General features: G+C 42.8%; 2 protein-coding genes and 1 pseudogene across 3 annotated transcripts; 1 reads left to right on the forward strand and 2 right to left on the reverse strand.

Annotated features, from left to right (window-relative positions):
- Window positions 1-2,910: 2,910 nt before the first annotated feature.
- Window positions 2,911-8,858, reverse strand: cotl1 (coactosin-like F-actin binding protein 1). The gene is made up of 4 exons (XM_035798722.2): window positions 8,429-8,858; window positions 7,890-7,972; window positions 4,163-4,320; window positions 2,911-3,985 (listed from the first exon to the last, which is right to left on the reverse strand). The coding sequence occupies exons 1-4, from the start codon at window positions 8,503-8,505 to the stop codon at window positions 3,875-3,877; spliced, it is 429 nt and encodes a 142-aa protein (XP_035654615.1). The 5' UTR covers window positions 8,506-8,858; the 3' UTR covers window positions 2,911-3,874.
- Window positions 8,859-13,635: 4,777 nt separating this feature from the next.
- Window positions 13,636-14,515, forward strand: LOC118400771 (kelch-like protein 36; annotated as a pseudogene).
- A 2,087-nt stretch (window positions 14,516-16,602) lies between these two features.
- Window positions 16,603-25,646, reverse strand: zgc:56622 (uncharacterized protein LOC326033 homolog). 2 transcript variants are annotated; one of them, XM_035798724.2, is made up of 10 exons: window positions 25,419-25,634; window positions 25,027-25,200; window positions 24,044-24,160; window positions 18,636-18,713; window positions 18,366-18,482; window positions 17,801-17,913; window positions 17,562-17,649; window positions 17,388-17,471; window positions 17,025-17,107; window positions 16,603-16,925 (listed from the first exon to the last, which is right to left on the reverse strand). In XM_035798724.2, the coding sequence occupies exons 1-10, from the start codon at window positions 25,500-25,502 to the stop codon at window positions 16,892-16,894; spliced, it is 972 nt and encodes a 323-aa protein (XP_035654617.1). In that variant the 5' UTR covers window positions 25,503-25,634; the 3' UTR covers window positions 16,603-16,891. The 2 variants fall into 2 exon arrangements, with proteins under 2 accessions (XP_035654617.1, XP_035654618.1); XM_035798725.2 differs by having other exon boundaries at window positions 16,777-16,925; window positions 17,016-17,107; window positions 25,419-25,646.
- Between the last annotated feature and the right edge of the window lie 1,045 nt (window positions 25,647-26,691).

A 26,691-nucleotide genomic window follows, 5' to 3' on the forward strand; every position in this document is an offset into this window, starting at 1 on the left:
GATGTGCTTTGAAAGGCTGGCCATGGCTCACATCAACACCATTATCCCAGAAACCCTAGACCCACTCCAATTTGCATACTGCCCTAACAGATCCACAGATGATGCAATCTCTATTGCACTCCACACTGCCCTTTCCCACCTGGACAAAATAAACACCTATGTGAGAATGCTTTTCATTGACTATAGCTCATTGTTCAATACCATAGTGCCCTCAAAGCTCATCAATAAGATAAGGATCCTGGGACTAAACACCTCCCTCTACAACTGGATCCTGGACTTCCTGACGGGCCGCCCCCAGGTGGTAAGGGTAGGTAAAAACACATCCGCAACACTGATCATCAACATGGGGGCCCCTCAGGTGTGCGTGCTCTGTCCCCTCCTGTACTACCTGTTCACTCATGACTGCACGGCCAGGTACGACTCCAACACCATCATTAAGTTTGCCGATATCTCAACAGTGGTAGGCGTGATCACCAACAACAATGAGACAGCCAGGACAACAACCTCTCTCTCTCTCAACGTGATCAAGACAAAGGAGATGATTGTGGACTACAGGAAAAAGAGGACGGAGCACACCCCCATTCTCATTGACCGGGCTGTAGTGGAGCAAGTTGAGAGCTTCAAGTTCCTTGGGGTCCACATCACCAACAAACTAACATGGTCCATGCACAACAAAACAGTCGTGAAGAGGGCACGACTGAAAAGCTTTGGCATGGGTCCTCAGATCCTCAAAAGGTTCCACAGCTGCACCGGTATGGCAACTGCTCGACCTCCAACCGCAAGGTTCTACAGAGAGTAGTGCATACGGCCCAGTACATCACAGGGGCCTAGCTTCCTGCTATCCAGGACCTCTAGACAAGGCTGTGTAAGAGGAAGGCCCTAAAAATTGTCAAAGACTCCAGCCATCCTTGTCATAGACTGTTCTCTCTGCTACCGCATGGTAAGCGGTACCTCAGCGCCAAGTCTAGGTCCAAGAGGCTTCTAAACAGCTTCTACCCCTAAGCCAAAAGACTCCTGAACATCTAATCAAATGGCTACCCAGACTATTTACATTGCCCCCCCCTCTTTTACACTGCTGCTACTCTCTGTTGTTATCATCTATGCATAGTCACTTTAATAACTCTACCTACATGTACATATTACCTCAACTAACCAGAGCCCCTGGACATTGACTCTGTACCGGTACCCCCCATGTGTATAGTCTCGCTATTGTTACTTTACTGCTGCTCTTTAATTACTAGTTACTTTTATTTCTTATTCTTACTCATATTTTTTAACTGCGTTGTTGGTTAGGGGCTCGTAAGTTAGCATTTCACTGTAAGGTATACATACACCTGTTGTTTTCGGCTCAAGTGACTAATACAATTTGATTTGAATCGTTATCTTAACCTGACTAGTTTCTTCCAGAACTCTGCAATCTATTTGTCTCTCAGTCCCCTGCTCTAACCTCCCCCTTTACCACTCAGGCCCCATGTCTGGACCTGAACCAGTTTTGCTGGAGGCTATTAAGGCTTGTGTTTACACAGGCAGAACAATTTGGATATTTTTTTCACTAATTCGTATTTCGACTAATCATATCAGCTCTGAAAAAGATTTGTGTAAAGATCTGATGTGATTGGTCAAAAGACCAATTAGTGGAAAAAAGATCCGAACTTGGCTGCCCGTGTAAACGTAGGCAAATTAACCTGAGATAAACAACATTCAATGCTCAAACTGCACAAACAAACATTAGTATTCAAATTACACATAGGGTTAAGCCTATGTCTTGCTCCCCGCGAACATTCTCTTACCCACTACAAGCTAAACTACAAGTCATAAAAGCAGACTGATAGAGGTTTATAGATTACTAGATTAAGTAATTAGGCAGTCGAGTTCACATCTGTTGAACCAAACTACCGGCAGAGAGGGGGAAAGGCGGAAGGGATGGGGGTGGTGAGAGAGCATAGTGGCAAAAATAAAGTGGTTGGAGAGAGGAGAGGGGATAGTCAACAGAGGGATTGAGAGAGTGGGAGTGGGGGGGGTTCTTATTGACAAGCTTTAGAACAGAACAGCTCACCCTGAGGCTGTGATTGGCTGAAACTTACAGAAGTGGTGACCGTGACAACGCATGCTACTCCCATAAATCCCAAGAGACAGTGGGCGTCGTTCGAGCGGATCACTTTTGTCAAGTTGGTGACCGCCTTTCAAAGTGTGTTGCATTATGGGGATCAGAATTGTCCGACTTGCGCCTACATGTTGATTGCATGAACTTAAGAAAAATCATGTAATTAAAGGTCATGAAGTTTTGACTGCAAGTTTCTACACTTGCTCTTCACAAACTTCATTCTGCAGTATCGCCTGCATTGTGGGAGGCTCTATTGTCCACCGATCATTGGGTATTTGTTTGACCCACGCAAATGTGACCAAAGACGTGACTGAAACAGGAACCAACTTCGCCGAAATTCATGTATATAGTGAATATGTACAAATGAATGTGATATTTAAGGCTCTCTCGCCAATTAATTGTACAACATTATTTACAGTGTGTGATATGGGGGTTGAAGACATGTATATTTCAATATTATAAAGAACAACTTTTATAAACAATGGCAACACTGCCATGTTGCACTGAGCCTTGCTGTTGGAAAACCACATCAGTGTCTGACTTTCAGCTGTAGCAGATGCACCTCCCCCGACTTCACTCCTCAAATTTGTCTGGTCGGTTGCTTTCACTTTACCACTCAAACGAGCCCAGTTACTATGTGTACTCTGGACTACTTTAGCACAATGCCAAGAGCTTCCATTACATCACTGCCCTCCCTGAGTCTCACCACCACCTCAAAACTAATTTACCTTATTCTCACATCACCCAAAGAGCCCTCCTGTCCATGTAAATGAGAGCTTTAGACACAAACAAAGAGACCAGCGAGCTTGAAAAAACATTTTTTTATTCTGAAATGATTGATCATGTGCCCAAGTTCAGTTTTTAAAAGTCTCCTCAAATCTCATAGATAAATTTGCTCTCAATAATAAATCATAGGTTATAGAAAATAAAAGTAATCTTTAAAAAAAAAACATTCCTTTTTGGAGTTTAATCCAAATAAAAAGAGAGGCTACACTAGAGAAATGGCTGCTCCTGGGTTGGGCTAACTGAAAGTGCTTACAGCCCTGTCCCATTGGTTTGTGGGCCATAGGCAAATCATAGTCTCACCCCCATGAGTGGAGGATAGCCAATCACAGTGAAGTGTCCACAAACACACACACCTCCCATGATGCCCCTCTCTCCATGGGAGATTAAGGCAGTTAACACAGTGGGGTATATCTTGGGGGTGGATTGGGAGATGAGAAAAGCTGGGCAGGAAAGACCTCTATTGCCAAGGATGCATGTTTGGACTACAACCACAGAAGAATACAGTAAAAGCACAATGATGACAAGTCAAATCAGATAGAGGCCCTTGCCCTTGTTCTGACAAACAGTACAGTAATGTGTCTTTTCCAGTTGTAACACAAACACAGCCCCCCAGATTGAGAGAGTTCGTAACGTTGCTCTGCAGCTGAGATGATAGTGAGATGATGCACAGTACAGTAGATAATCATCCATGACCGTACAGGTGAGAGGGCTGAGGATAGGATTATCGCCATATATATGTCTGAGTGTGTCTCAACATGCTTTTTTGTGAGTGTGTGTGTGTTGCTGTGTGTTAATGTGTGTACCAGTGTGTGTGTGTGTGTGTGTGTGTGTGTGTGTGTGTGTGTGTGTGTGTGTGTGTGTGTGTGTGTGTGTGTGTGTGTGTGTGTGTGTATATCCCCCTCTCTCCCTCATCCAGGCATGAATACCCCTCCCTCCCCCAAAAGGTAGCAGCCGCTCCCCTGCCCCGCCCTGGTGGACTCTCCTCTACTCTCCCTGGGCGTCATAGTTGGCCCCACCCGCCTTCTTCAGCTCGGTGCGAATGTAGTCCTCCTCCAGCTCACGAGGATCACTGATCATGAACTCCTTGGCAAAGTTCTGCAGGAGACAAACAGAGGAGGAATTTAAGAGAAAAGGTGTTGAAAAAAAGATAGACAAACGAAGGTAATTTTTTATACTTTATTTGCCATTTAATGTACTGTATTTTAACAGAACATTAATATTTGATATTTGTAAAGGAATCATGTGAGTATGTGTGAGAACAGAGTCCCTAACCTGGACAATGTCTTTCACCAATGTCTTGTCAGTGCTGATCTTGGCACGCTGCAGGCCGCTCACGTTTTCCCCTATCCAGGTGATGAGGGTGAACTTGGCACGCTTGCTCATGGCGTCACCCGTCGTGATCCGCACAAAGCCAAAGAGACGCACATCATCTGATAGAGAGAGAGAGTCAGAGAGTCAGAAATTAGACTGACCATCAGACAAGCAGAAACATGCAGAGAGGCTGAGGACACCATTTCCATTCCCAGCTGCCTCATGACTGGTAATTACAGTATAGTTGTTAGAGAAATGGATTTGTCTCCATGTCCATGTTGGCAAGGCCTGATTCCTGTGTACTGTGAGTTGATTGAGCTTTGTGAGAGTGTTTCTATGCTGCTGTAAGAAGTATGAATGGCTTGTTATGGTGACACTACTGTGGCCATGCACCAAATCCAAAAGTGTGATAAATCGGTGAGTACAAGAGACAGGAGAAGGTATTCAGGTCAACAGACTAAATAAAAAGGGGCTGGAGTTGTGAGCAATACCGAGGAGACTGGGGAGGCAGTGATTCTGGGTTCACTCTTTCACGCTCTGTCTCACTCACACAAACACATCACATGTTAGCCCTACATCACCAGCTGCATTGTCTTGGAATAGAGATGTTTTTTCTGTATAGTCCAACACACCAAATATGTGCCAAATCAGTTCCCTAAATAGATTATAGTAAAGGTAATAACACATTTATGGCATGATTCTGCTCTGGTCTGGGCCCTAGCTATTCCTTACCATTAATAATGCCCCATTGGTTCCCTCTGTACTAGAGGTTGACCAATTAATCGGAATGGCCGACAATCGGAAATCAGTATTTTTGGACACCGATTTATTTTAATATTTTTAAAAAAAAATTTTAACACCTTTATTTAATCTTTATTTAACTAGGCAAGTCAGTTAAGAACACATTCTTATTTTCAATGACGGCCTAGGAACGGTAGGTTAACTGCCTCCTTCAGGAGCAGAACGACAGATTTTCACCTTGTCAGCTCGGGGGATCCAATCTTGCAACCTTACAGTTAACAAGTCCAACGCAATAACGACCTGCCTCTTGTTGCACTCCACAAGGAGACTGCCTGTTACGGGAATGCAGTAAGCCAAAGTAAGTTGCTAGCTAGCATTAAAATTTCTTATAAAAAACAATCAATCATAATCACTAGTTAACTACACATGGTTGATGATATTACTAGATATTATCTAGCCTGCATTGAGTATAATCTGACTGAGCAGTGGTAGGCAGAAGCAGGTGCGTAAACATTCATTCAAACAGCACTTTAGTGCATTTTGCCAGCAGCTCTTCATTGTGCGTCAAGCATTGCGCTGTTTATGACTTCAAGCCTATCAACTCCCGAGATGAGGCTGGTGTAACCGAAGTGAAATGGCTGGCTAGTTAGCGCGCGCTAATAGCGTTTCAAACGTCACTCGCTCTGCGCGTGTGGTTGTTTCCCTTGCTCTGCATGGGTAACGCTGCTTCGAGGGTGGCTGTTGTCGTTGTGTTTCTGGTTCAAGCCCAGGAAGGAGCGAGGAGAGGGACGGAAGCTATACTGTTACACTGGCAATACTAAAGTGCCTCTAAGAACATCCAATAGTCAAAGGTTAATGGAATACAAATGGTATAGAGGGAAATAGTCCTATAATTCCTAATAATAACTACAACCTAAAACTTCTTACCTGAGAATATTGAAGACTCATGTTAAAAAGGAACCACCATATGTTCTCATGTTCTGAGCAAGGAACTTAAAAGTGGCACATATTGCACTTTTACTTTCTTCTCCGACACTTTGCTTTTTGCATTATTTAAACCAAATTGAACATGTTTCACTATTTATTTTAAGCTAAATTGATTTTATTGATGTATTACATTAAGTTAAAATAAGTGTTCATTCAGTATTGTTGTAATTTTCATTATTACATTATTTTTTTAATTAAAAGAAATATATATATATATATAAAAACAAAATCGGCCTATTAATCGGTATCAGCTTTTTGGTCCGTCAATAATCGGTATCGGCGTAGAAAAATCATAATCATTCGACCTCTACTCTGTACTGATCGGTACCATCTCAGCGTGATATCTGTGTTTACCTGTGCCTTGCTGATAGAGATTTTCCTGGCAGAGCTTCATAAGCAGCATACATCTAAAGGCTTTTGTTGTGCATGAACAATAATCAGTGTTCAAACTGTTATCAGTATGGTTATGGTTACAAAGGCCATTGTTAGTTTCAACACCTACCCTGCATGTCCCCTACATGTCACATGACTTAGCCATGATCTCCACCAGACCATACACAGGTTTATACTGTTTCTCTGTATAACAAACCACAAATTGGATGTTTCTAGTACTTAAAATCTTTAAAAATGTCAGATTATGTGTGCTTATTTCTATATTTGTCACATTGTGGCAGACAAGTAATGAATAAGCATATTCCACTGTTGAAAGAAAACACTAATTCTGCTAACTCCTGAGTATCAAGCCTGACCTCCCCTGTTGAAAACTTTCTGGTTTGTCATACTAATATCTCTTCCCTCTCCAAGCCATTCATTCTAGTTGTGCTGACACAAGTGCCCAGAAAACTGCTGCACTACTGAAACTATGATGATGTAGCAAAAAGACAAATATAATGCTTTAGTTTAGCCCTTTAATTGATAAGAAATACAGATGTTTATTTTAGCACACTATGTCTATCTAAACAACAGATGCAATTACTGAGCCTTCCCATATAAGTATCCACTATTTTTTACTGCAACAGTCTATGGCCCTCAAATACAGGATGAGACTTTCACAGTTTCTGTTAAAGCAGACTCATCAGAATGTATGAAACTTCTTATACAGTAGGATTAGGGCAACAATATTCACAGGGCAAAGACAAGGTTCAAAGTAGGGAGAGACAATGGTAGTATGGGACAGCCAGAGGTACTATTTGGGTAGTTAGTATAGCAATACATGAGTTCTCCTATTTAAAAAGGGAAATATATCGGTAATGGGCCTAGATCGCAATAAATCAGAATTACATCATTGGAATGCATGCCCTGAAACATAAATAAACCGGAGCAGCCTACAGCCATACAGGCGCACCAGCGCTGGAGTATTTACCCACCACGCCCTACACTCCATATCTAATTAGGGTGGTGAGAGAGTGTCAGGAAAGGGTGCTGATAGGGTGGTGACAGCATGATTGGCTCACTAGGGGTGGGCACATTTATATTATGTCCTACATAGTGGGATAAAGACCCTGCGCTGAGCACAAGAAACAGTGGACACACTTTCAATGTTACTAATATTATAAGGCTTTATATTTCCCACTTTTTAAGAACCCAGAAAGGCCTACTTCCTTATGAAGTCACGAGACAGGCTATTAAAATGGTCACTGGGTCGCAGTACTTCTGGATTAAGTAGCCTACTGACGGCCAATAGACAGAGTTTTATAAAAGTATTGCTCTGGTAGGCTACAGAGCGTCACAAATCGGAAGTTCCTTCAAACGCTGAAGGTCTACTTCTTTACAAGCAACACAATTTCAGATAATATAAGTTTCCAACAACTCAATGAGCCCTACTGACTGACATGGCAACAAATCGTAAAGATGTGTGTGGTCTATAGATTATTACAGCGCTGTTGCCATTACGCAGGACCATTGCCGCCAATTTGAAATAACCGCATAAACGCAAAAATGAATGAAATCCCGGCCTTACCTGTGCACTGACTCTTGAATTCTTCATAATCAGTCCCCTGGCCCGCCGGCACAATCATATGACCCTCATATTTAAACGCGGCCCTAAAAGAACATAAAAGGCACAGTAAACGAATGAATTAAAATGCACTAACCTTACAGTCATCTCAAATGGAGTATTCAGACCCTGTCTGTCAATAAAATCGGTAATAATCCATGACCGTCTACTCCACTAATGCATTTCCACGTCCATCATCCGACATCTATCGGATGGGATTACAATGTATCTATTTAGTCGAGACCAGGCTGCGTAGGCTATTCATTCAAAAACCGGTGTCAAATGAGGGGCAGACTTGTCAGGTTGTGTGTCAACATATACGTGTCATTACCACTATATTTTCTTGGATAGGCTAAATAAATGAAACACTGGATGAATGAATGAGAAGTGCGCAGTTTGATTATTCATCCATTGTTATTGATTTTATAAATATATTTTTAGGATGCTCTGTAAAATATCAGATTCCCACAATTGCCTATGCCCAACAAATTCACCTCACTCACCAGTTTATCTCTGTGTTATCGTCTCTGACGAGGTTATAAGCTTCCCTGCAAGCCTCTTTATCGATTCGTGTTGCCATTTTGGATGGACGCAAATGGACAGTAGAAATGAGAACGCAGAACAGATATGCTACCGGTAGTCGAAGTGAAAAAGCGAGGCGAAAAGAAAAATCAAAAAGGAGCAGAACGAGAGTTATACAATAGAGACACCTCTAGTCTGAAATCACCAGCCCCTATTGAGCAGTCGAGTCTGTGCTATTACACGAGGAGCGCGCTGAGCAGGGTGTATCTTTTTTCAATTATCTGAGAAAGAGACTCTTTCCACGACTTGATTCATTTCCTATAGCCAGTTTATGGGCGTTGGTGATGTTTGTAAATCAGGTTGCCGTACTAGTGCGGTGAAGTCCCCAGACGCAGTATTCACCTCCCAATGGTTAACTGAGGTATTCGGTTAAATTAAATCCACCCTTTTTCTATTGTTGCCGTTTTACTGCGCTATCGTGCCACCTTGTGGTCTGTCAATGTGATCGATGCTGGAGAACAATAGCCCGCAGCAAACAGTTTCCCAACCAATAACCACAGTGTGATTATAGCCGAGAGACAATTAAACATTCATAGAAAATAATAAACCATGGAAAGTATAGCTAGAAAACACAGAGATTTAGGTCATTTATTTCAAGCTATATGAGGGGACCAAGCGAGAGAGAAGGATAAATAAAATAAATAGAGAGATTGTGTGTGTGTGTTAGTCATTTTCCAATGGCTGTACATGCATGACCACATCCCCCATGAATTGATGAGCCCGACATATCTAGAATAAAAACATGCAAACTAAAAGTTTCTACACTGAGGGATATGACTGCATGGAGATACCTTTAGCAGTGCAATGCTCACACTAACCTTTTAGATCTATTTCAGCAGTTTCTGAATGCATCCTAAGTGGGCTCATGCACTCGCCATATGATTGGTTGGATTCACATACAGTCCACGGCTACTTCCTGGATGAGATCATGACTGCTGCTGAACAACAAAATAATACATTTTCAAAATGCTTTTGATCAAGCATGATATACCAATTGATTATGCTTTTTGCCCTGTTTATCAAAAGTGCTATAAAAACATGTCAATAATCAATTGACTGTCTTCCTTTATGTGTATAGTGTATGTGTATTCTCTCTGGTATGCAATCTGGTTTCCGTTCAGGTTATGGATGTGCCACTGCAACCTTAAATGTCATAAATTATGTCACCATTGCCCTGGATTCTAAGCAATGTTGTGCTGCTATTTTTATTGACTCGGCCAAAGATTTTGATACGGTAGATGATTCCATTCTTGTGGGTCGGCTAAGGAGTATTGGTGTCTGAGGGGTCTTTGACTTGGTTTGCTAACTACTTCTCTCAAAGAGTGCAGTGTATAAAGTCAGAACATCTGCTGTCTCAGCCACCGCCTGCCACCAAGGGAGCACCCCAAGGCTTGATCCCCATCAACAACATAGCTCAGACAGTAGGAAGCTCTCTCATCCATTTATATGCAGATGATACAGTCTTATACTCAACTGGCCCCTCCCTGGATTTTGTGTTAAACGCTCTACAACAAAGCTTTTTTAGTCTCCATCAAGCTTTCTCTGCCCTTAACCTTGTTCTCAACACCTACAAAACAAAGGTCATGTGGTTTGGTAAAAATAATGCCCCTCTCCCCATCGGTATACTTACTACCTCTGAGGGTGTAGAGCTTGAGGTAACCACCTCATACAAGTATTTGGGTGTATGGCGAGGTACACTGCCCTTCTCTCAGCACATATCAAAGCTGCAGGCTAAGGTGTCACAATCGTCGTAAGAACATTCGGACCAAAGCGCAGCATGATATGGGTTCCACATATTGATGTGAAACGCACAAAACAATAAAGCACAACCGATACATGCCGCTATGGCATGCTCACAGGCAACTACACATTAACAAGATCCCACAAAACACAGTGGGGAAATGGCTGCCTAAATATGATCCCCAATCAGAGACAACGATAAACAGCTGCCTTTGATTGAGAACCATACCAGGCCAACATAGAAATAAAACAACCTAGATTACCCACCCTAGTCACACCCCGACCTAACCAACATAGAGAATAAAAGGTTCTCTATGGTCAGGGCGTGACATAAGGATAAATCTAGACTTGGTTTCCTCTATCGTAATCGCCCCTCTCTCTCCCCAGCTGCCAAACTAACCCTGATTCAGATGACCATTCTACACATGCTAGATTACAGAGATTTTTAGATTTATAATTTATAGATCGGCAGGTAAGGGTGCTCTCGAGCGGCTTGATGTTCTTTACCATTCGGCCGTCAGATTTGCCACTAATGCTCCTTATAGGACACATCACTGCACTCTATACGTCTCTGTAAACTGGACATCTCTGTATACCCATCGTAATATCCACTGGTTGATGCTTATTTATAAAGCCCTCTTAGGCCTCATTCCCCCCTATCTAAAATAACTATTGCAGCCCTCATCCTCCACATACAACACCCATTCTGCCAGTCACATTCTGTTAAAGGTCCCCAAAGCACACACATTCCTGGGTCGCTCCTCTTTTCAGTTTGTTGAAGCTAGTGACTGGAACGAGCTGCAACAAACACTCAAACTAGACAGTTTTATCATTCAAAGACTCAATCATGGACACTCTTACTGACAGTTGTGGCTGCTTCACGTGATGTATTGTTGTTTCTACCTTCTTGCCTTTGTGCTGTTGTCAGTGCCCAATAATGTTTGTACCATGTTTTGTGCTGCTACCGTGTGCTGCTGCAATGTTGTGTTGCTTTTTAATCACAGCCCCGGCCCCCACAGGAGGCCTTTTGCCTTTTGGTAGGTCGTCATTGTAAATAAGAATTTGTTCTGAACTGACTTGCCTAGTTAAAAAAAGGTTAAAGAAATAAAAAAATATTACAAAAAAATGCTGTGGTAAATTCAAAATCTGTGGTTTTATTCTCACACGATCAATATCGCTGTTGAACATAAAAGCGTCTCATGTAGATCGTTGCTAGATCTCAAAGTTACTGTTGAATAGCTGCTACAGTGTAACAAGAAGCCAATATAATCTTCCAGTGCCCCCTGAGAGGTCAAAGTGAGGTGATACATTGTGGCATGATGTCATTGTCAAATTTTCAGTTCAGCTCTAGTCCAAGTTATGCAGTGGTGGAAAAAGTACCCAAACATCATACTTGAGTAAAAGTAAAGATACCTTAATTGAAAATTATTTAAGTAAAAGTGAAAGTTAGCCAGCAAAATACTACTTAATTAAGTCGACAAGTATTTGGTTTGAAACATACATAAGTATCAAAAATAAAAGTAATTGCAAAAATATACTTAAGTATCAAAAGAAAAACTATAAATAATTTAAAATTGCTTATATTAGGCAAACCAGACAGCATAATTTTATTTTTAAATTTACAGATCACCAAGAGCACACTCCAACACTCAGACAATTAACAAACGATACATTTGTGTTTAGTGAGTCGGACAGAAACAAGGCAGTAGGGATGATCAGGATTGTTCACTTGGTAAGTGTGTGAATTGGACGAATTTCCTGTCTTGATAGGCATTCAAAATTGAACCCATCTCAGGGAAAATGTATGGAATCAAAAGTACATGATTTCCTTTAGGAATGTAGTAAAGTAAAAGTTGTCAAACATATAAATAGTAAAGTACAGGGCCAGGTTGCATAAAACATCTTAAGTTATTTTCCCCCTTATCTTTCCCCTTAGTTTCCTTAACTTTAAGTCAGTTGCACAAAACATTTGAAGGTGAATTTCCCCCTTAAATGAAGTGAAAACGTTAAGGGTGCCAATGAGGTCCCTTAACTGCTTCATTCAGTATGGATATCAATGTAAACAGCATTTATGGAGATGAATGTTGCTTTCATCTGCTCTGGTTAGCTACAAAAGGAACACATCAACCAGCTAGCTACTTAGCTAAACAACGGAAGGTGCACAATCTATGGCTACAAAGCCATCTGGCTAGTTAGCTATAGCTACTCTGTAAACTAGCTTAATTTAACTAGACAGTAAAATAAACAAGTTTCAGAAAAAAGTAAGTCCAATAAATGTGGATTATTATCTTCTGAAGCAATTTGATTATCTGTCGTGATTGTATGAGTTCTATTTTGCTATCTCCCAAAATAAAAGCAATCTCTTTGATGAGAAGTTTAGTCAGTGAATCAGGCCGTCTCCATGGTAACTATATACTCTTTCTGCCATACATGCCTTCAAACTACCATAAAACATCTTAAGTATGACCTTACCTAAGGAAACATTTGATAGGCTCTATGTAACGGCCTTAAACACAATTCTCTGGGGACATTCATTCCTTAAGGTAAACACTTAAGATGTTTTATGCAACTGGCCCCAGATACCCCCCAAAACTACTTAGTGGTACTTTAAAGTTTTTTTACTTAAGTACTTTCACCACTGAAATGATGTAGCTCACTAGCCCAAGATGTACTCTTAAGGAGCCTATGGTTACTCCTTAAGGTCCATGGACCTTCTGTTATTTTCAGAGGTAGACTTACTCTGGCAGCCAAAACAGCCAAATGCTCCATCTAAACATGAATTGATTCTCAATTGCGATATGGTTCTAGAAACATAAATCCCTTTACTTTCGTATCCCATCCAAATAATTTTTTTTTAAAATGCAAAAATATACACTTACTGTACACTGTTTTAACCTGTTTTGCAGCCGACAGTATTTTTCAGTGACAACATGTTTCTGGCGGCCTTCTTCCAATTTAATCTTTAGTTTTTTTTTCTCTCTCTCGCTGATATGAAAGGTTATCCTTATGCTTCCAAAACCGTACCGGAAGTGATGCGTGTTAATGTTCAGACTGAGCGTCGGGGCTCGTAATAATACTTACCCGTACAGAAGACGCCTTTGTCCAGTGACTTATGTGTAATGTAATGGAACTGAGAACCATGAGCTAATAGCCCACTTATGATTTCTCTGAATTCTATCATACAAATGTCACTGTCCTTTAGATTGTGTTGGATTAAGAGCACACAATGGATGATGGAAGACAAAGCCGTGCTTCACGGCCTCAACGGATAAGTGAGTCATCCAAAGTTAGTAGCATGATGTGACCTATCTAGCTACAGTATTAGTTTTGTCTTACCTGACTAACTTACTTCATCTATCACTTTTAATGTCATATTATCTGTTGCTATATGTCTCAGGTCTACTGTTGGGCGGAGCAAGCAGACTTCCTCCTGCAGGGTCTGAATGAGCAGCGTCAGCACGGCCAGCTGTGATTCGTGGTGCTGGTGGCTGATGAGCAGCGTATCCCAGCCCACTGCGCTCTACTGGCCGTCTCAAGCCCTTCCTTCCAGGCTATATTCACCCTGCGAATGAGGGAGGAGCGACAGGCAGAGGTGGAGCTGGTGGGGGCCTCCTTTAGGCTGTGGTGGACTTCCTCTACAGTGGGGAGCTGCTGCTGGACGGAGGAAACATTGACCGTGTTCTGGAGACGGACCACCTGCTGCAGGTGTAGAGGGCAGTGGACTTCTGCTGCCAGTACCTGGAGAAAGAGGTGAGTGAGGACAAGTACCTGTAACTGCAGGAGCTGGCTCTGCTCTACAGCCTGGAGAGACTAGATGCCTACATCGACCACTTCATCCTGGAACGCTTCGCCACCCTCTCCTTCACCCCAGGCTTCCTAAGTGATGTCTGACCGCCCTGAACATGCCTGCCAGTTCCTCTCCCACATCCGCGTCCTCCCTGCTGTATGGGCTCTGCTGCCCCTGGAGGCCAGCTGTGAGGTGCTGGTGGAGGAGGCTCTGGACTACCACACAAGGGCGGGGAGGAGCAGTTCCTACTTGTGGGTGGGGAGGTGTCAGAGCATGGGGGAGGAGCTGATTGCAGATGTTCGCTGGCTAGATTTAGACTCTAGTGGGTGGATGGTGGAGATCCAGATCCCAGCCCAGAGGAGCCACCACCATGTCACTGTACTGGGGGATTTCATCATGCAACTCATCACAAGTTAATGGAGGTGATGCTGCCAGGAACCTGCTGTACTGCTACAAACCCAGAGACAACCAGTTGATCAAGGTAAAGCTCTGCTCTTACACTGCAACCCAACCTAACATTTCCAAAATGACTCCAATTATGTTTAATCTCTTCTCTAGAGTGCCCCAATGAACCAGTGATGTGTGGATTTCTACCTGGGAGCCATTGGGGAGTGTTTGATTGTGCTTCTACACCTGCATTTCTTGCTGTTTGGGGTTTTAGGCTGGGTTTCTGTACAGCACTTTGAGATATCAGCTGATGTACGAAGGGCTATATAAATACATTTGATTTGATTTGATTTGATTGCTGTTGGAGGGCGTAATAATAACGGGCTCTGTTGTCAGTGGAGATTTACACCCCTACAGACGACTGCTGTACATATGTAGCAGGACTGCCCAGGGGAGAATTCAACTCACCCTGATTCACAGTCACACTACTCCTCAATGGTCTCCCAAAGCGTCACCTGTACTCCTGTCTCTGACATTACTTCCCCCTGTTAAGCAGCAAGACAACAGAGTAAGGAGAACAACACTCTGCCTAAGGGGAACTGTTGTCACGGTTCCCAATACACATACTATAACTATTGTGCCTCTTTGCCTGGCAGGCTGGCACAACTCACATCAAAGTCCTTTCTCTCACTTGTCCCTCTCTACTCCATTTCTCTGCAGATTCACCTATGACAATGCAGGCACATCTCATAAAGGATTGGTCTACATCTCAGGCGGCCATATCTACCAGATTGGGCCGTACCGGCGAGTCATTTTTGAGCTATGACCCCAGAGGAGGAGACGTCTGGGTGGAGCGCCAGGCCATGTCATCTGCACGGGGGTGGCACTGCATGACGTCACTTCACCACCTCATCTATGTAATCGGGGGCAGAATGACCACGAGGAGAGCATTGAGTGCTTTGACATCCTGGTGGTGGAGGACTTTGACCCCCAGAGTGAACAATGGATCTGTATAGCCCCCCTCCTCTAGCCTAACAGTGAGGCGGTCTGTGGGGGTAAGATCTTTAACAAAATATATATTTTACCCTTATTTTACCAGGTAAGTTGACTGAGAACACATTCTCATTTACAGCAACGTGCTGGGGAATAGTTACAGGGGAGAGGAGGGGAGATGAACGAGACAATCTACGTGCTGGGGGGCTACAGCTGGGAGAGCATGGTTTTCTCACAGGTCACACAGGGGTTTGACCCTGAAAATGCCAGTGGGTGCGGGACCCAGACCTTTCCAAAAACATTACAGGCAGGGGAAAAGAGCTGTGTAGCTGCCAATGGAACACAGTGGATGACATAACTACCTATATCATATCACATCATCTCTAAAAGCACAAAACCTCACAAAGGGACTAGTTCTGTTTCAGCTAATTTGTGACGACTTCCAACATGCTTAACATTGGGGACTATGTGAAAAAGTTTTACTTTGATGTGCTTCGTATTACAATTGAAGCATAATCTATACTGAACAAAAATGTAAATGCACATGTAACAATTTCAAGGATTTTACTGAGTTAAGTAAATTGAAATAAATTCATTAGGCCCTAATCTATGGATTTCAAATGATTGGCAGGGGCACAGCCATGGGTGAGCCTGGGAGGGCATAGGCCCACCCACTTGGGAGCCAGGTCCACCCACTGGGGAGCCAGGCCCAGCTAATCAGAATGAGTTTTTCCCCACAAAAGGGCTTTATGACAGGCAAAAATACTCCTCAGCACCCCCCTTCCCCCTCCTCAGACGCTCCCGCAGGTGAAGAAGCTGGATGTGGGGGTCCTGGGCTGGTGTAGTTACACGTGGTCTGCAGTTGTGAGGCCAGTTGGATGTACTGCCAAATTCTATAAAAATGATGTTGGTCGAGGAAGGATAACCAACACCAACACTTTTAAAAATTTATTTTACCTTTATTTAACTAGGCAAGTCAGTTAAGAACAAATTCTTATTTTCCATGACGGCCTAGTGGGTTAATTGCCTTGTTCAGGGGCAGAACAACAGATTTTTACCTTGTTAGCTCGGGGATTCGAGCCACTAGGCTACCTGCTGCCACTTTGTGTTTATATTTTGGGTCAGTATATGTGTTTTAAACTAAACGTTTTGTTTGAGTTATGATGATAAGAAAAAATATGGCATCCCTTCAGAATCAGGCAGAGAGGCCACAGTGTTGGCACAGAGGGCATACTGTATATTTATTCAAATCATGTCAACAAAAAAGCAATAGCATCCATCCATACCTTCAGCGCCACATTTCTATTTATCCTCACAATTTCACATTATAGGTAAACAATAAACACTGATTGAAGACCATTTGCAGGCCAATGTTGAGGAGGTGGATAGTAATCTGGCCTTGTTCTCAGGTTGAGAAACAGTTATCTTATTCTCCCAAGTGACTTCTCTGTCCCTTGTCTCTGATCCCCAGGGACTCTCATTCAAAGGGGTAGTATGGATGAGACTTCAAGCTGAAGAACAGAAACATGTCAGGGTAGGAGCAGTTGTTCTCTACATGGTATTATTGATGTATTAAGTATTTGATTAAGGAAGCGTTGAACCTGTCTTACGAGTCGATGATGCAGCTCTTCCAGCCTCTATTCAGTCCTCTCAGTGCCGACATGTCCTCTTCAGTCAGAGAGAAGTCAAAGATCTGCAGGCAACACACTTTCTTTTTGAGTGTTTATTGTACCATTGACACATTTGATTTATGTTAGTGAGTAATGTATGTGAAAGTTCAGTTAATAACTAAATGTGTAAACCAAGACATTGATCTGACATTGATCAAACTAGCCCTAAGACTGAATACTATATCAGTCAAAGTCATATTGCTCAAACTGAACTTGATATGAACTCATGGTATGATTGAGCAAGAGCTACATGTAGTACAAATGAGAAAATATAATCTATATTGGGTCAGAGAGAGAGTTCACCTTAGTGTTTTCCAGAATGTGATTGGGTTTCACACTTTTGGGGATCACTGCAATACCCTGCTGCACATGGTACCTCAGCAGTACCTGAAACACACACACATAGTCCTTAGATGCAGAGCCCAGATGCACACACACACACTAGATGTGTGTTTCTACTGAACTATCTAGTCTAACCTGAGCAGGGCTCCGTCGGTGCTTCTTAGCCACGTCTCCTACCACAGGGTCTTCCAGCAGCTTCTCAGGATCAGTGTCTCCACAGTGACTGTAGGAAGTATTGACACAGTCAACTTTTGGAACATACGGAGGGATGTTTACTCGGCCAACCATGGGGTCAATAGTGCAGAACAGAGCAATATAGTGCAGGATCATAGTCCAGTCGCTAATGTCTACATGTTATTGTCAGGAGGACTCACAATTCTTTGGGTCTTCCAGGGGAACCTAAGGGGCTGTAGGCAGTGAGGGTGATGTTGCGAGACTTGCAGAAATCCACCAGGTCAGACTGGACCAGGTAGGGATGCAGCTCCACCTGCAGGAGCGGAGGGAGAGAGATAATGAGATTACAGAGTTGTAAGAACGCTCTTTCGGCTGTTATCCATTCTTGTCTACTACCCTCTGACCCAGTAGCGACACCCACACACTCTTTCAGAATGGTAAACACACCCGTTTGCACATGTAGTGTCCATGCATAAACACAGTTAACTGTGTATTGCACTGGTTGAGCTGGTTAAAGGTGGTGAAATAGCTTTGTGACACAGGAGGTTGGTGGCACATTAATTGGGGAGTACGGGCTCATAGTGCTGGCTGGAATGAAATGAATGGAATGGTATCGAATTCATCAAACACATTCCATGAACTCCATTCCAGCCATTATTATGAGCTGTCCTCCCCTCAGTAGCCTCCTGTGGTTTGTGAGGTACTCAGGGTTTCATAATAGTGTATTTGAAATAGCTAAAGTTGCAGTGTAAAGCCTTGAAGAACCTGGTTGACTGCAGGGGGAACCTTGGCCACAGAGAGCAGTCTCTCCAGCTGGAGGACGTTGAAGTTGGAAACGCCAATGCTCTTCACTTTCCCTGAGGCCTGCAAGGCCTCCATCCCCTACATCACATAGCAGACATTACACCACAGGCACAGTTATACACCATATGAACCATCAAGATACCAAAAATAGACCACGAAAAAATACAAATAATTTTGTTGTTAGGAGACAGTATAATGATGTTGATGAAGAGGAGATGATAGTGTTTTAACCTTCCACACGTCCAGATAGTCAATGTCAGTGGTGAGCATTTCTCCATCTCTCATAGGGAAGAGCTCATCATCCACTTTCTGGAAGGAATGAAAAAGATACAGTGCATTCGGAAAGTATTCAGACCCCTTGACTTTCTCCACATTTTGTTACGTTACGGCCTTATTCTAAAATGGATTCAATTGTTTTTTCCCCCTCATCAATCTACTTATCTGCTTATTTCACTGTAGAGCCTCTAGTCCTGCTCACTATACCTTATCCAACTTATTAGTTCCACCACCCACACATGCAATGACATCTCCTGGTTTCAATGATGTTTCTAGAGACAATATCTCTCTCTTCATCACTCAATACCTAGGTTTACCTCCACTGTATTCACATCCTACCATACCTTTGTCTGTACATTATACCTTGATGCTATTTTATCGCCCCCAGAAACCTCCTTTTACTCTCTGTTCCAGACGTTCTAGACGACCAATTCTTATTGCTTTTAGCCGCACCCTTATTCTTCTCCTCCTATGTTCCTCTGCCGATGTAGAGGTGAATCCAGGCCCTGCAGTGCCTAGCTCCACTCCTATTCCCCAGGCGCTCTCTTTTGATGACTTCTGTAACCGTAATAGCCTTGGTTTCATGCATGTTAACATTAGAAGCCTCCTCCCTAAGTTTGTTCTATTCACTGCTTTTAGCACACTCTGCCAACCTGGATGTTCTAGCTGTGTCTGAATCCTGGCTTAGGAAGACCACCAAAAATTCAGAAATTTTAATTCCAAACTACAACATTTTCAGACAAGATAGAACTGCCAAAGGGGGCGGTGTTGCAATCTACTGCAAAGATAGCCTGCAGAGTTCTGTCCTTACTATCCAGGTCTGTACCCAAACAATTTGAACTTCTACTTTTAAAAATCCACCTCTCTAAAAACAAGTCTCTCACCGTTGCCGCCTGCTATAGACCACCCTCTGCCCCCAGCTGTGCTCTGGACACCATATGTGTACTGATTGCCCCCCATCTATCTTCAGAGCTCGTGCTGCTAGGCGACCTAAACTGGAACATGCTTAACACCCCAGCCATCCTACAATCTAAACTTGATGCCCTCAATCTCACACAAATTATCAATGAACCTACCAGGTACCCCCCCAAAGCCTTAAACACGGGCACTCTCATAGATATCATCCTAACCAACTTCCCCTCTAAATACACCTCTGCTGTCTTCAACCAAGATCTCAGCGATCACTGCCTCATTGCCTGCATCCATAATGGGTCAGCGGTAAAACGCTCCCTGAAACACTTCAGCGAGCAGGTCTTTCTAATCGACCTGGCCGGGGTATCTTGGAAGGATATTGATCTCATCCCGTCAGTAGAGAATGCCTGGATATTTTTTTTAAATGCCTTCCTAACCATCTTAAATAAACATGCCCCGTTCAAGAAATTTAGAACCAGGAACAGATATAGCCCTTGGTTCTCCCCAGACCTGACTGCCCTTAACCAACACAAAAACATCCTATGGCGTTCTGCATTAGCATCGAACAGCCCCCGTGATATGCAGCTGTTCAGGGAAGCTAGAAACCGTTATACACAGGCAGTTAGAAAAGCCAAGGCTAGCTTTTTCAAGCAGAAATTTGCTTCCTGCAACACTAACTCAAAAAGTTCTGGGACACTGTAAAGTCCATGGAGAATAAGAACACCTCCTCCCAGCTGCCCACTGCACTGAAGATAGGAAACACTGTCACCACTGATAAATCCACCATAATTGAGAATTTCAATAAGCATTTTTCTACGGCTGGCCATGCTTTCCACCTGGCTACTCCTACCCCGGTCAACAGCACTGCACCCCCAACAGCAACTCGCCCAAGCCTTCCCCATTTCTCCTTCTCCCAAATCCATTCAGCTGATGTTCTGAAAGAGCTGAAAAATCTGGACCCCTACAAATCAGCCGGGCTAGACAATCTGGACCCTTTCTTTCTAAAATTATCTGCCAAAATTGTTGCCACCCCTATTACTAGCCTGTTCAACCTCTCTTTCATGTCGTCTGAGATTCCCAAAGATTGGAAAGCAGCTGCGGTCATCCCCCTCTTCAAAGGAGGGGAAACTCTTGACCCAAACTGCTACAGACCTATATCTATCCTACCATGCCTTTCTAAGGTCTTCGAAAGCCAAGTCAACAAACAGATTACAGACCATTTCGAATCTCACCATACCCTCTCTGCTATGCAATCTGGTTTCAGAGCTGGTCATGGGTGCACCTCAGCCACGCTCAAGGTCCTAAACGGTATCAAAACCAGCCATCGATAAGAAACATTACTGTGCAGCCGTATTCATTGATCTGGCCAAGGCTTTCGACTCTGTCAATCACCACATCCTCATCTGCAGACTCGACAGCCTTGGTTTCTCAAATGATTGCCTCGCCTGGTTCACCAACTACTTCTCTGATAGAGTTCAGTGTGTCAAATCGGAGGGTCTGCTGTCCGGACCTCTGGCAGTCTCTATGGGGGTGCCACAGGGTTCAATTCTTGGACCGACTCTCTTCTCTGTATACATCAATGAGGTCGCTCTTGCTGCTGGTGAGTCTCTGATCCACCTCTACGCAGACGACACCATTCTGAATACTTCCGGCCCTTCTTTGCACACTGTGTTAGCAACCCTCCAGGCAAGCTTCAATGCCATACAACTCTCCTTCCGTGGCCTCCAATTGCTCTTAAATACAAGTAAAACTAAATGCATGCTCTTCAACCGATCGCTACCTGCACCTACCCGCCTGTCCAACATCACTACTCTGGACGGCTCTGACTTAGAATACGTGGACAACTACAAATACTTAGGTGTCTGGTTAGACTGGAAACTCTCCTTCCAGACCCATATCAAACATCTCCAATCCAAAGTTAAATCTAGAATTGGCTTCCTATTTCGCAACAAAGCATCCTTCACTCATGCTGCCAAACATACCCTTGTAAAACTGACCATCCTACCAATCCTCGACTTTGGCGATGTCATTTACAAAATAGCCTCCAATACCCTACTCAACAAATTGGATGCAGTCTATCACAGTGCAATCCGTTTTGTCACCAAAGCCCCATATACTACCCACCATTGCGACCTGTACGCTCTCGTTGGCTGGCCCTCGCTTCATACTCGTCGCCAAACCCACTGGCTCCATGTCATCTACAAGACCCTGCTAGGTAAAGTCCCCCCTTATCTCAGCTCGCTGGTCACCACAGCATCTCCCACCTGTAGCACACGCTCCAGCAGGTATATCTCTCTAGTCACCCCCAAAACCAATTCTTTCTTTGGCCGCCTCTCCTTCCAGTTCTCTGCTGCCAATGACTGGAACGAGCTACAAAAATCTCTGAAACTGGAAACACTTATCTCCCTCACTAGCTTTAAGCACCAACTGTCAGAGCATCTTACTGCACCTGTACATAGCCCACCTATAATTTAGCCCAAACAACTACCTCTTTCCCAACTGTATTTAATTTATTTATTTATTTTGCTCCTTTGCACCCCATTTTTTTATTTCTACTTCGCACATTCTTCCATTGCAAAACTACCATTCCAGTGTTTTACTTGCTATATTGTATTTACTTTGCCACCAGGGCCTTTTTTGCCTTTATCTCCCTTCTCACCTCATTTGCTCACATCGTATATAGACTTGTTTATACTGTATTATTGACTGTATGTTTGTTTTTACTCCATGTGTAACTCTGTGTCGTTGTATCTGTCGAACTGCTTTGCTTTATCTTGGCCAGGTCGCAATTGTAAATGAGAACTTGTTCTCAACTTGCCTACCTGGTTAAATAAAGGTGAAATAAATACAATAAAAAACACAATACCCCATAATGACAAAGCAAAAACAGGTTTTTAGAAATTTTAGCAAATGTATAAAACAAAAAAAACTGAAATTTCACATTTATATAAGTAATCAGAACCTTTACTCAGTACTTTGTTGAAGCACCTTTGGCAGAGATTACAGCCTTGAGTCTTTTTGGGTTTGACGCTACAAGGTTGGTACGCCTGTATTTGGGGAGTTTCTCCTATTCTTCTCTGCAGATCCTTTCAAGCTCTGTCAGGTTGGATGGGGAGCATCACTGCACTGCTATTTTCAGGTCTCTCCAGGGATGTTCGATTGGGTTCAAGTCCGGGCTCTGGCTGGGCCACTCAAGGACATTCAGAGACTTGTCCTGAAGCCACTCCTGCGTTTACTTGGCTGTGTGCTTAGAGTTGTTGTCCTGTTGGAATGTGAATCTACACCAGTCTGAGGTCCTGAGTGCCCTGGAGCAGGTTTTCATCAAGGATCTCTCTGTATTTTGCTCCGTTCATCTTTCCCTCGATCCTGACAAGTCTTCCAGTCCCTGCCGCTGAAAAACATCCCCACAGCTTGATGCTGCCACAACCATGCTTCACTGTAGGGGTGGTGCCATGTTTCCTCCAGATGTGACGCTTGGCATTCAGGCCAAAGAGTTCAATATTAGTTTCATCAGACCAGAGAATCCTTTTTCTCATTGTCTGAGAGTCCTTTAGGTGCCTTTTGGCAAACTCCAAGCTGGCTGTCATGTGACTTTTACTGAGGAGTGGCTTCCATCTGACCACTCTACCATAAAGACTTCATTTGTGGAGTGCTGCAGAGATGGTTTTCCTCATGGAAGGTTCTCCCATCTCCACAGAGGAACTATGGAGCTCTTTCAGAGTGAACAGGTTCTTGGTCACCTCGCTGTCACCCTGATTGCTCAGTTTGGTTCAAAACTTCTTCCATTTAAGAATGATGGAGGCCACTGTGTTCTTGAGGACCTTCAATGCTGCAGAAATGTTTTGGTACCCTTCCTCAGATCTGTGCCTCAACACAATCCTTTCTCAGAGCTCTATGGACAATCCCTTCGACCTCATGGTTTGGTTTTTGCTCTGACATGCACTGTCAACTGTGGGATCTTATATAGACAGGTGTGTGCCTTTCCAAATCATGTCCAATCAATTGAATTTACCACAGTTGGACGCCAATGAAGTTGTAGAAACATCTTAAGAATGGTTAAGAATGGTCAATGGAAACAGGATGCAGCTGAGCTCAATTTCAAGTCTCATATCAAAGGGTCTGAATACTTATGTAAATAATGTTTTTTCTGTTTTTTATTTTTAATACATTTGCAAAAAATAAAAAATAACCTGTTTTCGCTTTGTGAGTATGGGGTATTGTGTTTCGATTGATGAGGGGGAAAATATATTTTTATCAATTTTAGAATAAGGCTGCAACATAACAAAATGTGGAAAAAGGGAAGGGATCTGAATACTTTCCAAATGCTCTGTATGTGAAAGTAAACCGAGATTTGTTGTTGAAATGTCAAGAACTGTATCAGAAGAGTCCATTAGTCCCTGTATCATTCATGTGACTATTTGTGCCAGTGTCAGTGTGAACTTTAAGCCCACCTTCAGTCCTACAGGGAAGTGCATCAGATACAGGTCCAGATAGTCCAGCTGCAGGTCACTCAGGGACTTGTTTAGACACAATGGGATGTCATGGGTCGCATGGTGTGTATTCCACAACTACACACAAAGAAATGGTCACAGGTCTATTCAGCAACACAACACAATGATATAGCAAATCAACCATGAATACAGAGAAGAGCCCGTAGATAGAAACCAGTTCTGCTTCCAAGTCAGTACATATGTCAACTGAGGTCCAGCTTGTTTTGGGGAGGTTTTCTGAAAAATCACTTAGTCAATATGACTTAACTTTTTTGTGTTACGTAATAGACATTGACCAATAAAACTAGTGGATATATCAACAAATACTCTACAGTAGAGGTCTTCACGTGTCCACCCAAACCCAAATACCAGAGACCAGCCCCGTGACCCGAGCAGGTCTGGGTTCAAAATGTATACTTTTCCCTCAGGTCTGGGTCAGGTCCTGTTTGATTGTCACCGATTCTCAGGTCTATGTAACTACAGCTGATAGACCCGAGTGGACCCGAATGGACCCGACCATGGCTCTGCACAGCATATAGCATATTAATTTTACGCTAATAAGGTGAATATATTGACTTATAGAAGGCCTAGCCAGCATATAAATACCTATTCATTAACCAGAAGAGCAACTTGGCTGATAAACATAATTTTCTTGTCACTAGGGTTCAATCGGTTCTGGTCTAGGTTGGTTGTTGTCAGGTCCATATGGGTTTGGGTCTGAGATCCCCATTTATTTTATGATCGGGTCTATTCGGGTCCTGGTCTGATTGTCCTCGTATACATTCGGCTCCGGGTCCACTTTTTGGACCCGAGAAGATCTCTACTCTACAGGCAAAATTCATATCAGATTATATGTATTTGAACTTTGTATTGAACCAAAAGATCAAAGGGCAAGCTGGAACAGTGACAGCCAGCCCACATAAACACTCAGCCGCAGCACCCACCTTACTGACGACGTACATGTCTTGTCGTTGGATGATGCCTTGCTGCATCTTGGAGCGGAGGGCCTTGCTGATCTCGACCTCATTGCGGTAGCTGTAGGCTGTGTCTATGTGACGGTAACCAGCAGCTATGGCAGCTTCCACCGCACTTTGACACACTGCTGCTGAACTGCTTGACTGAACAACACAAAGACACCGTAATGACCATTTAACCCACTGTGTAATAACAACAATCACCACTGTAATAACATACACCTTTCATACTTACAGAATAATACATAGACACTATATATACTGAGATTTTGAGATAACCTTCAATGTGTGGTTGAGGTAGGGAGTGGGAGTGGGAGAGAGAGAGAGAAAGAAAGAGAGAGCAAGAAAGAGAGAGAGAGTACCTTCCATGTTCCCAGACCCAGCAGGGGCATGCGTGTGCCATCATTCAGCTCTACTGTCCGAACAACACTGGTGCTCACCTCCATGTCCTTGTGACAGGGACTTGTGACTTATCCTTCCTCTTTACCAACTACTTTGTTACCCGCATACCCTTCTCTTTCTATTTCTACCTCTCTCTCTCTCTCTCTCTCTTGCGTCCTTTCTTATCTTTCTAGTTAATCATTGAACTATGTAAGAAGTACTTCACCACAATTGTGTATTTATGTGTACACTCAGTAACTGAGGGCTGTTGTAAAGACTCAGGGGAGGAAGGAGAATGTTGTAAAGGTCACTTTCTTCAGACAGGAAATACTCATGTGCACACAATATGTGGTAGGAAAGGTGTGACCTATGCACTGTGAGATATATGTGATATTGTACCAAAGTGTACATTTTAAACTTGAAGTGTATGGTGATGCAATGCAAATACATTCAGACATGCAAGTCCTGGATGCAGGCCAAATAATGTGTCCTTGTTGAATCTGCTCAGCAACGTCCCAAACTGCAATACACACATCCAACAGTAGGACGTGCTATAGTGTCAGCAATGAATGATTTCATGCTACAGTCAGTCATCAAAACAGTTTTTTTTTTTTTTTTTTTACAAATGAGCTGTAGAAGCATACCATTGAACCATACCATTGTGTGGAGTTAGACTGATAAATGTATCTGTGTGTAGTATGAGTAAAAGTATTCCATTGTATTCATTATTTCTGAGGACGTTTGTTTTCTTTCTTTAAAACCAAAAGAGCCTTCATAGGGATTTGAAACTGAAGGTCACTCAAGGTGCGTCTAGGCCCTAGGGAATAACATTTTAGTATGAGAAAGTTCTGGGTGAAAATCAATAAAAGTGTACTGAAAATAGTAACATAAAGCATTTACAAAACATTATACTTGAATTAGAAATGACAACAGTTCAAGACTGAATAATATTGTTCAATACTGTATTTAATAATAAATATATATTTTAATTATATTGAGATTGTTTAGCAGAAGATTTACACCTGATGGAAAAGCATTCCAGGTGAAGCTGGTTGAGAGAATGCAAAGCTGTCATCAAGGCAAAGGGCAAAGGGTGACTACTTTGAAGAATATCAAATATAAAATATATATATATATATATTTTTAACACTTTTTTGGTTACTACATGATTCCATATGTGTTATTTCATAGTTTTGATGTCTTAACTATTATTCTACAATGTAGAAAATAGTACAAATAAAGAAAAACCCTTGA

The sequence above is a fragment of the Oncorhynchus keta genome, chromosome 22 (assembly GCF_023373465.1).
Source record: "Oncorhynchus keta strain PuntledgeMale-10-30-2019 chromosome 22, Oket_V2, whole genome shotgun sequence".
In the NCBI taxonomy this organism is placed as follows: Eukaryota; Metazoa; Chordata; class Actinopteri; order Salmoniformes; family Salmonidae; genus Oncorhynchus; species Oncorhynchus keta.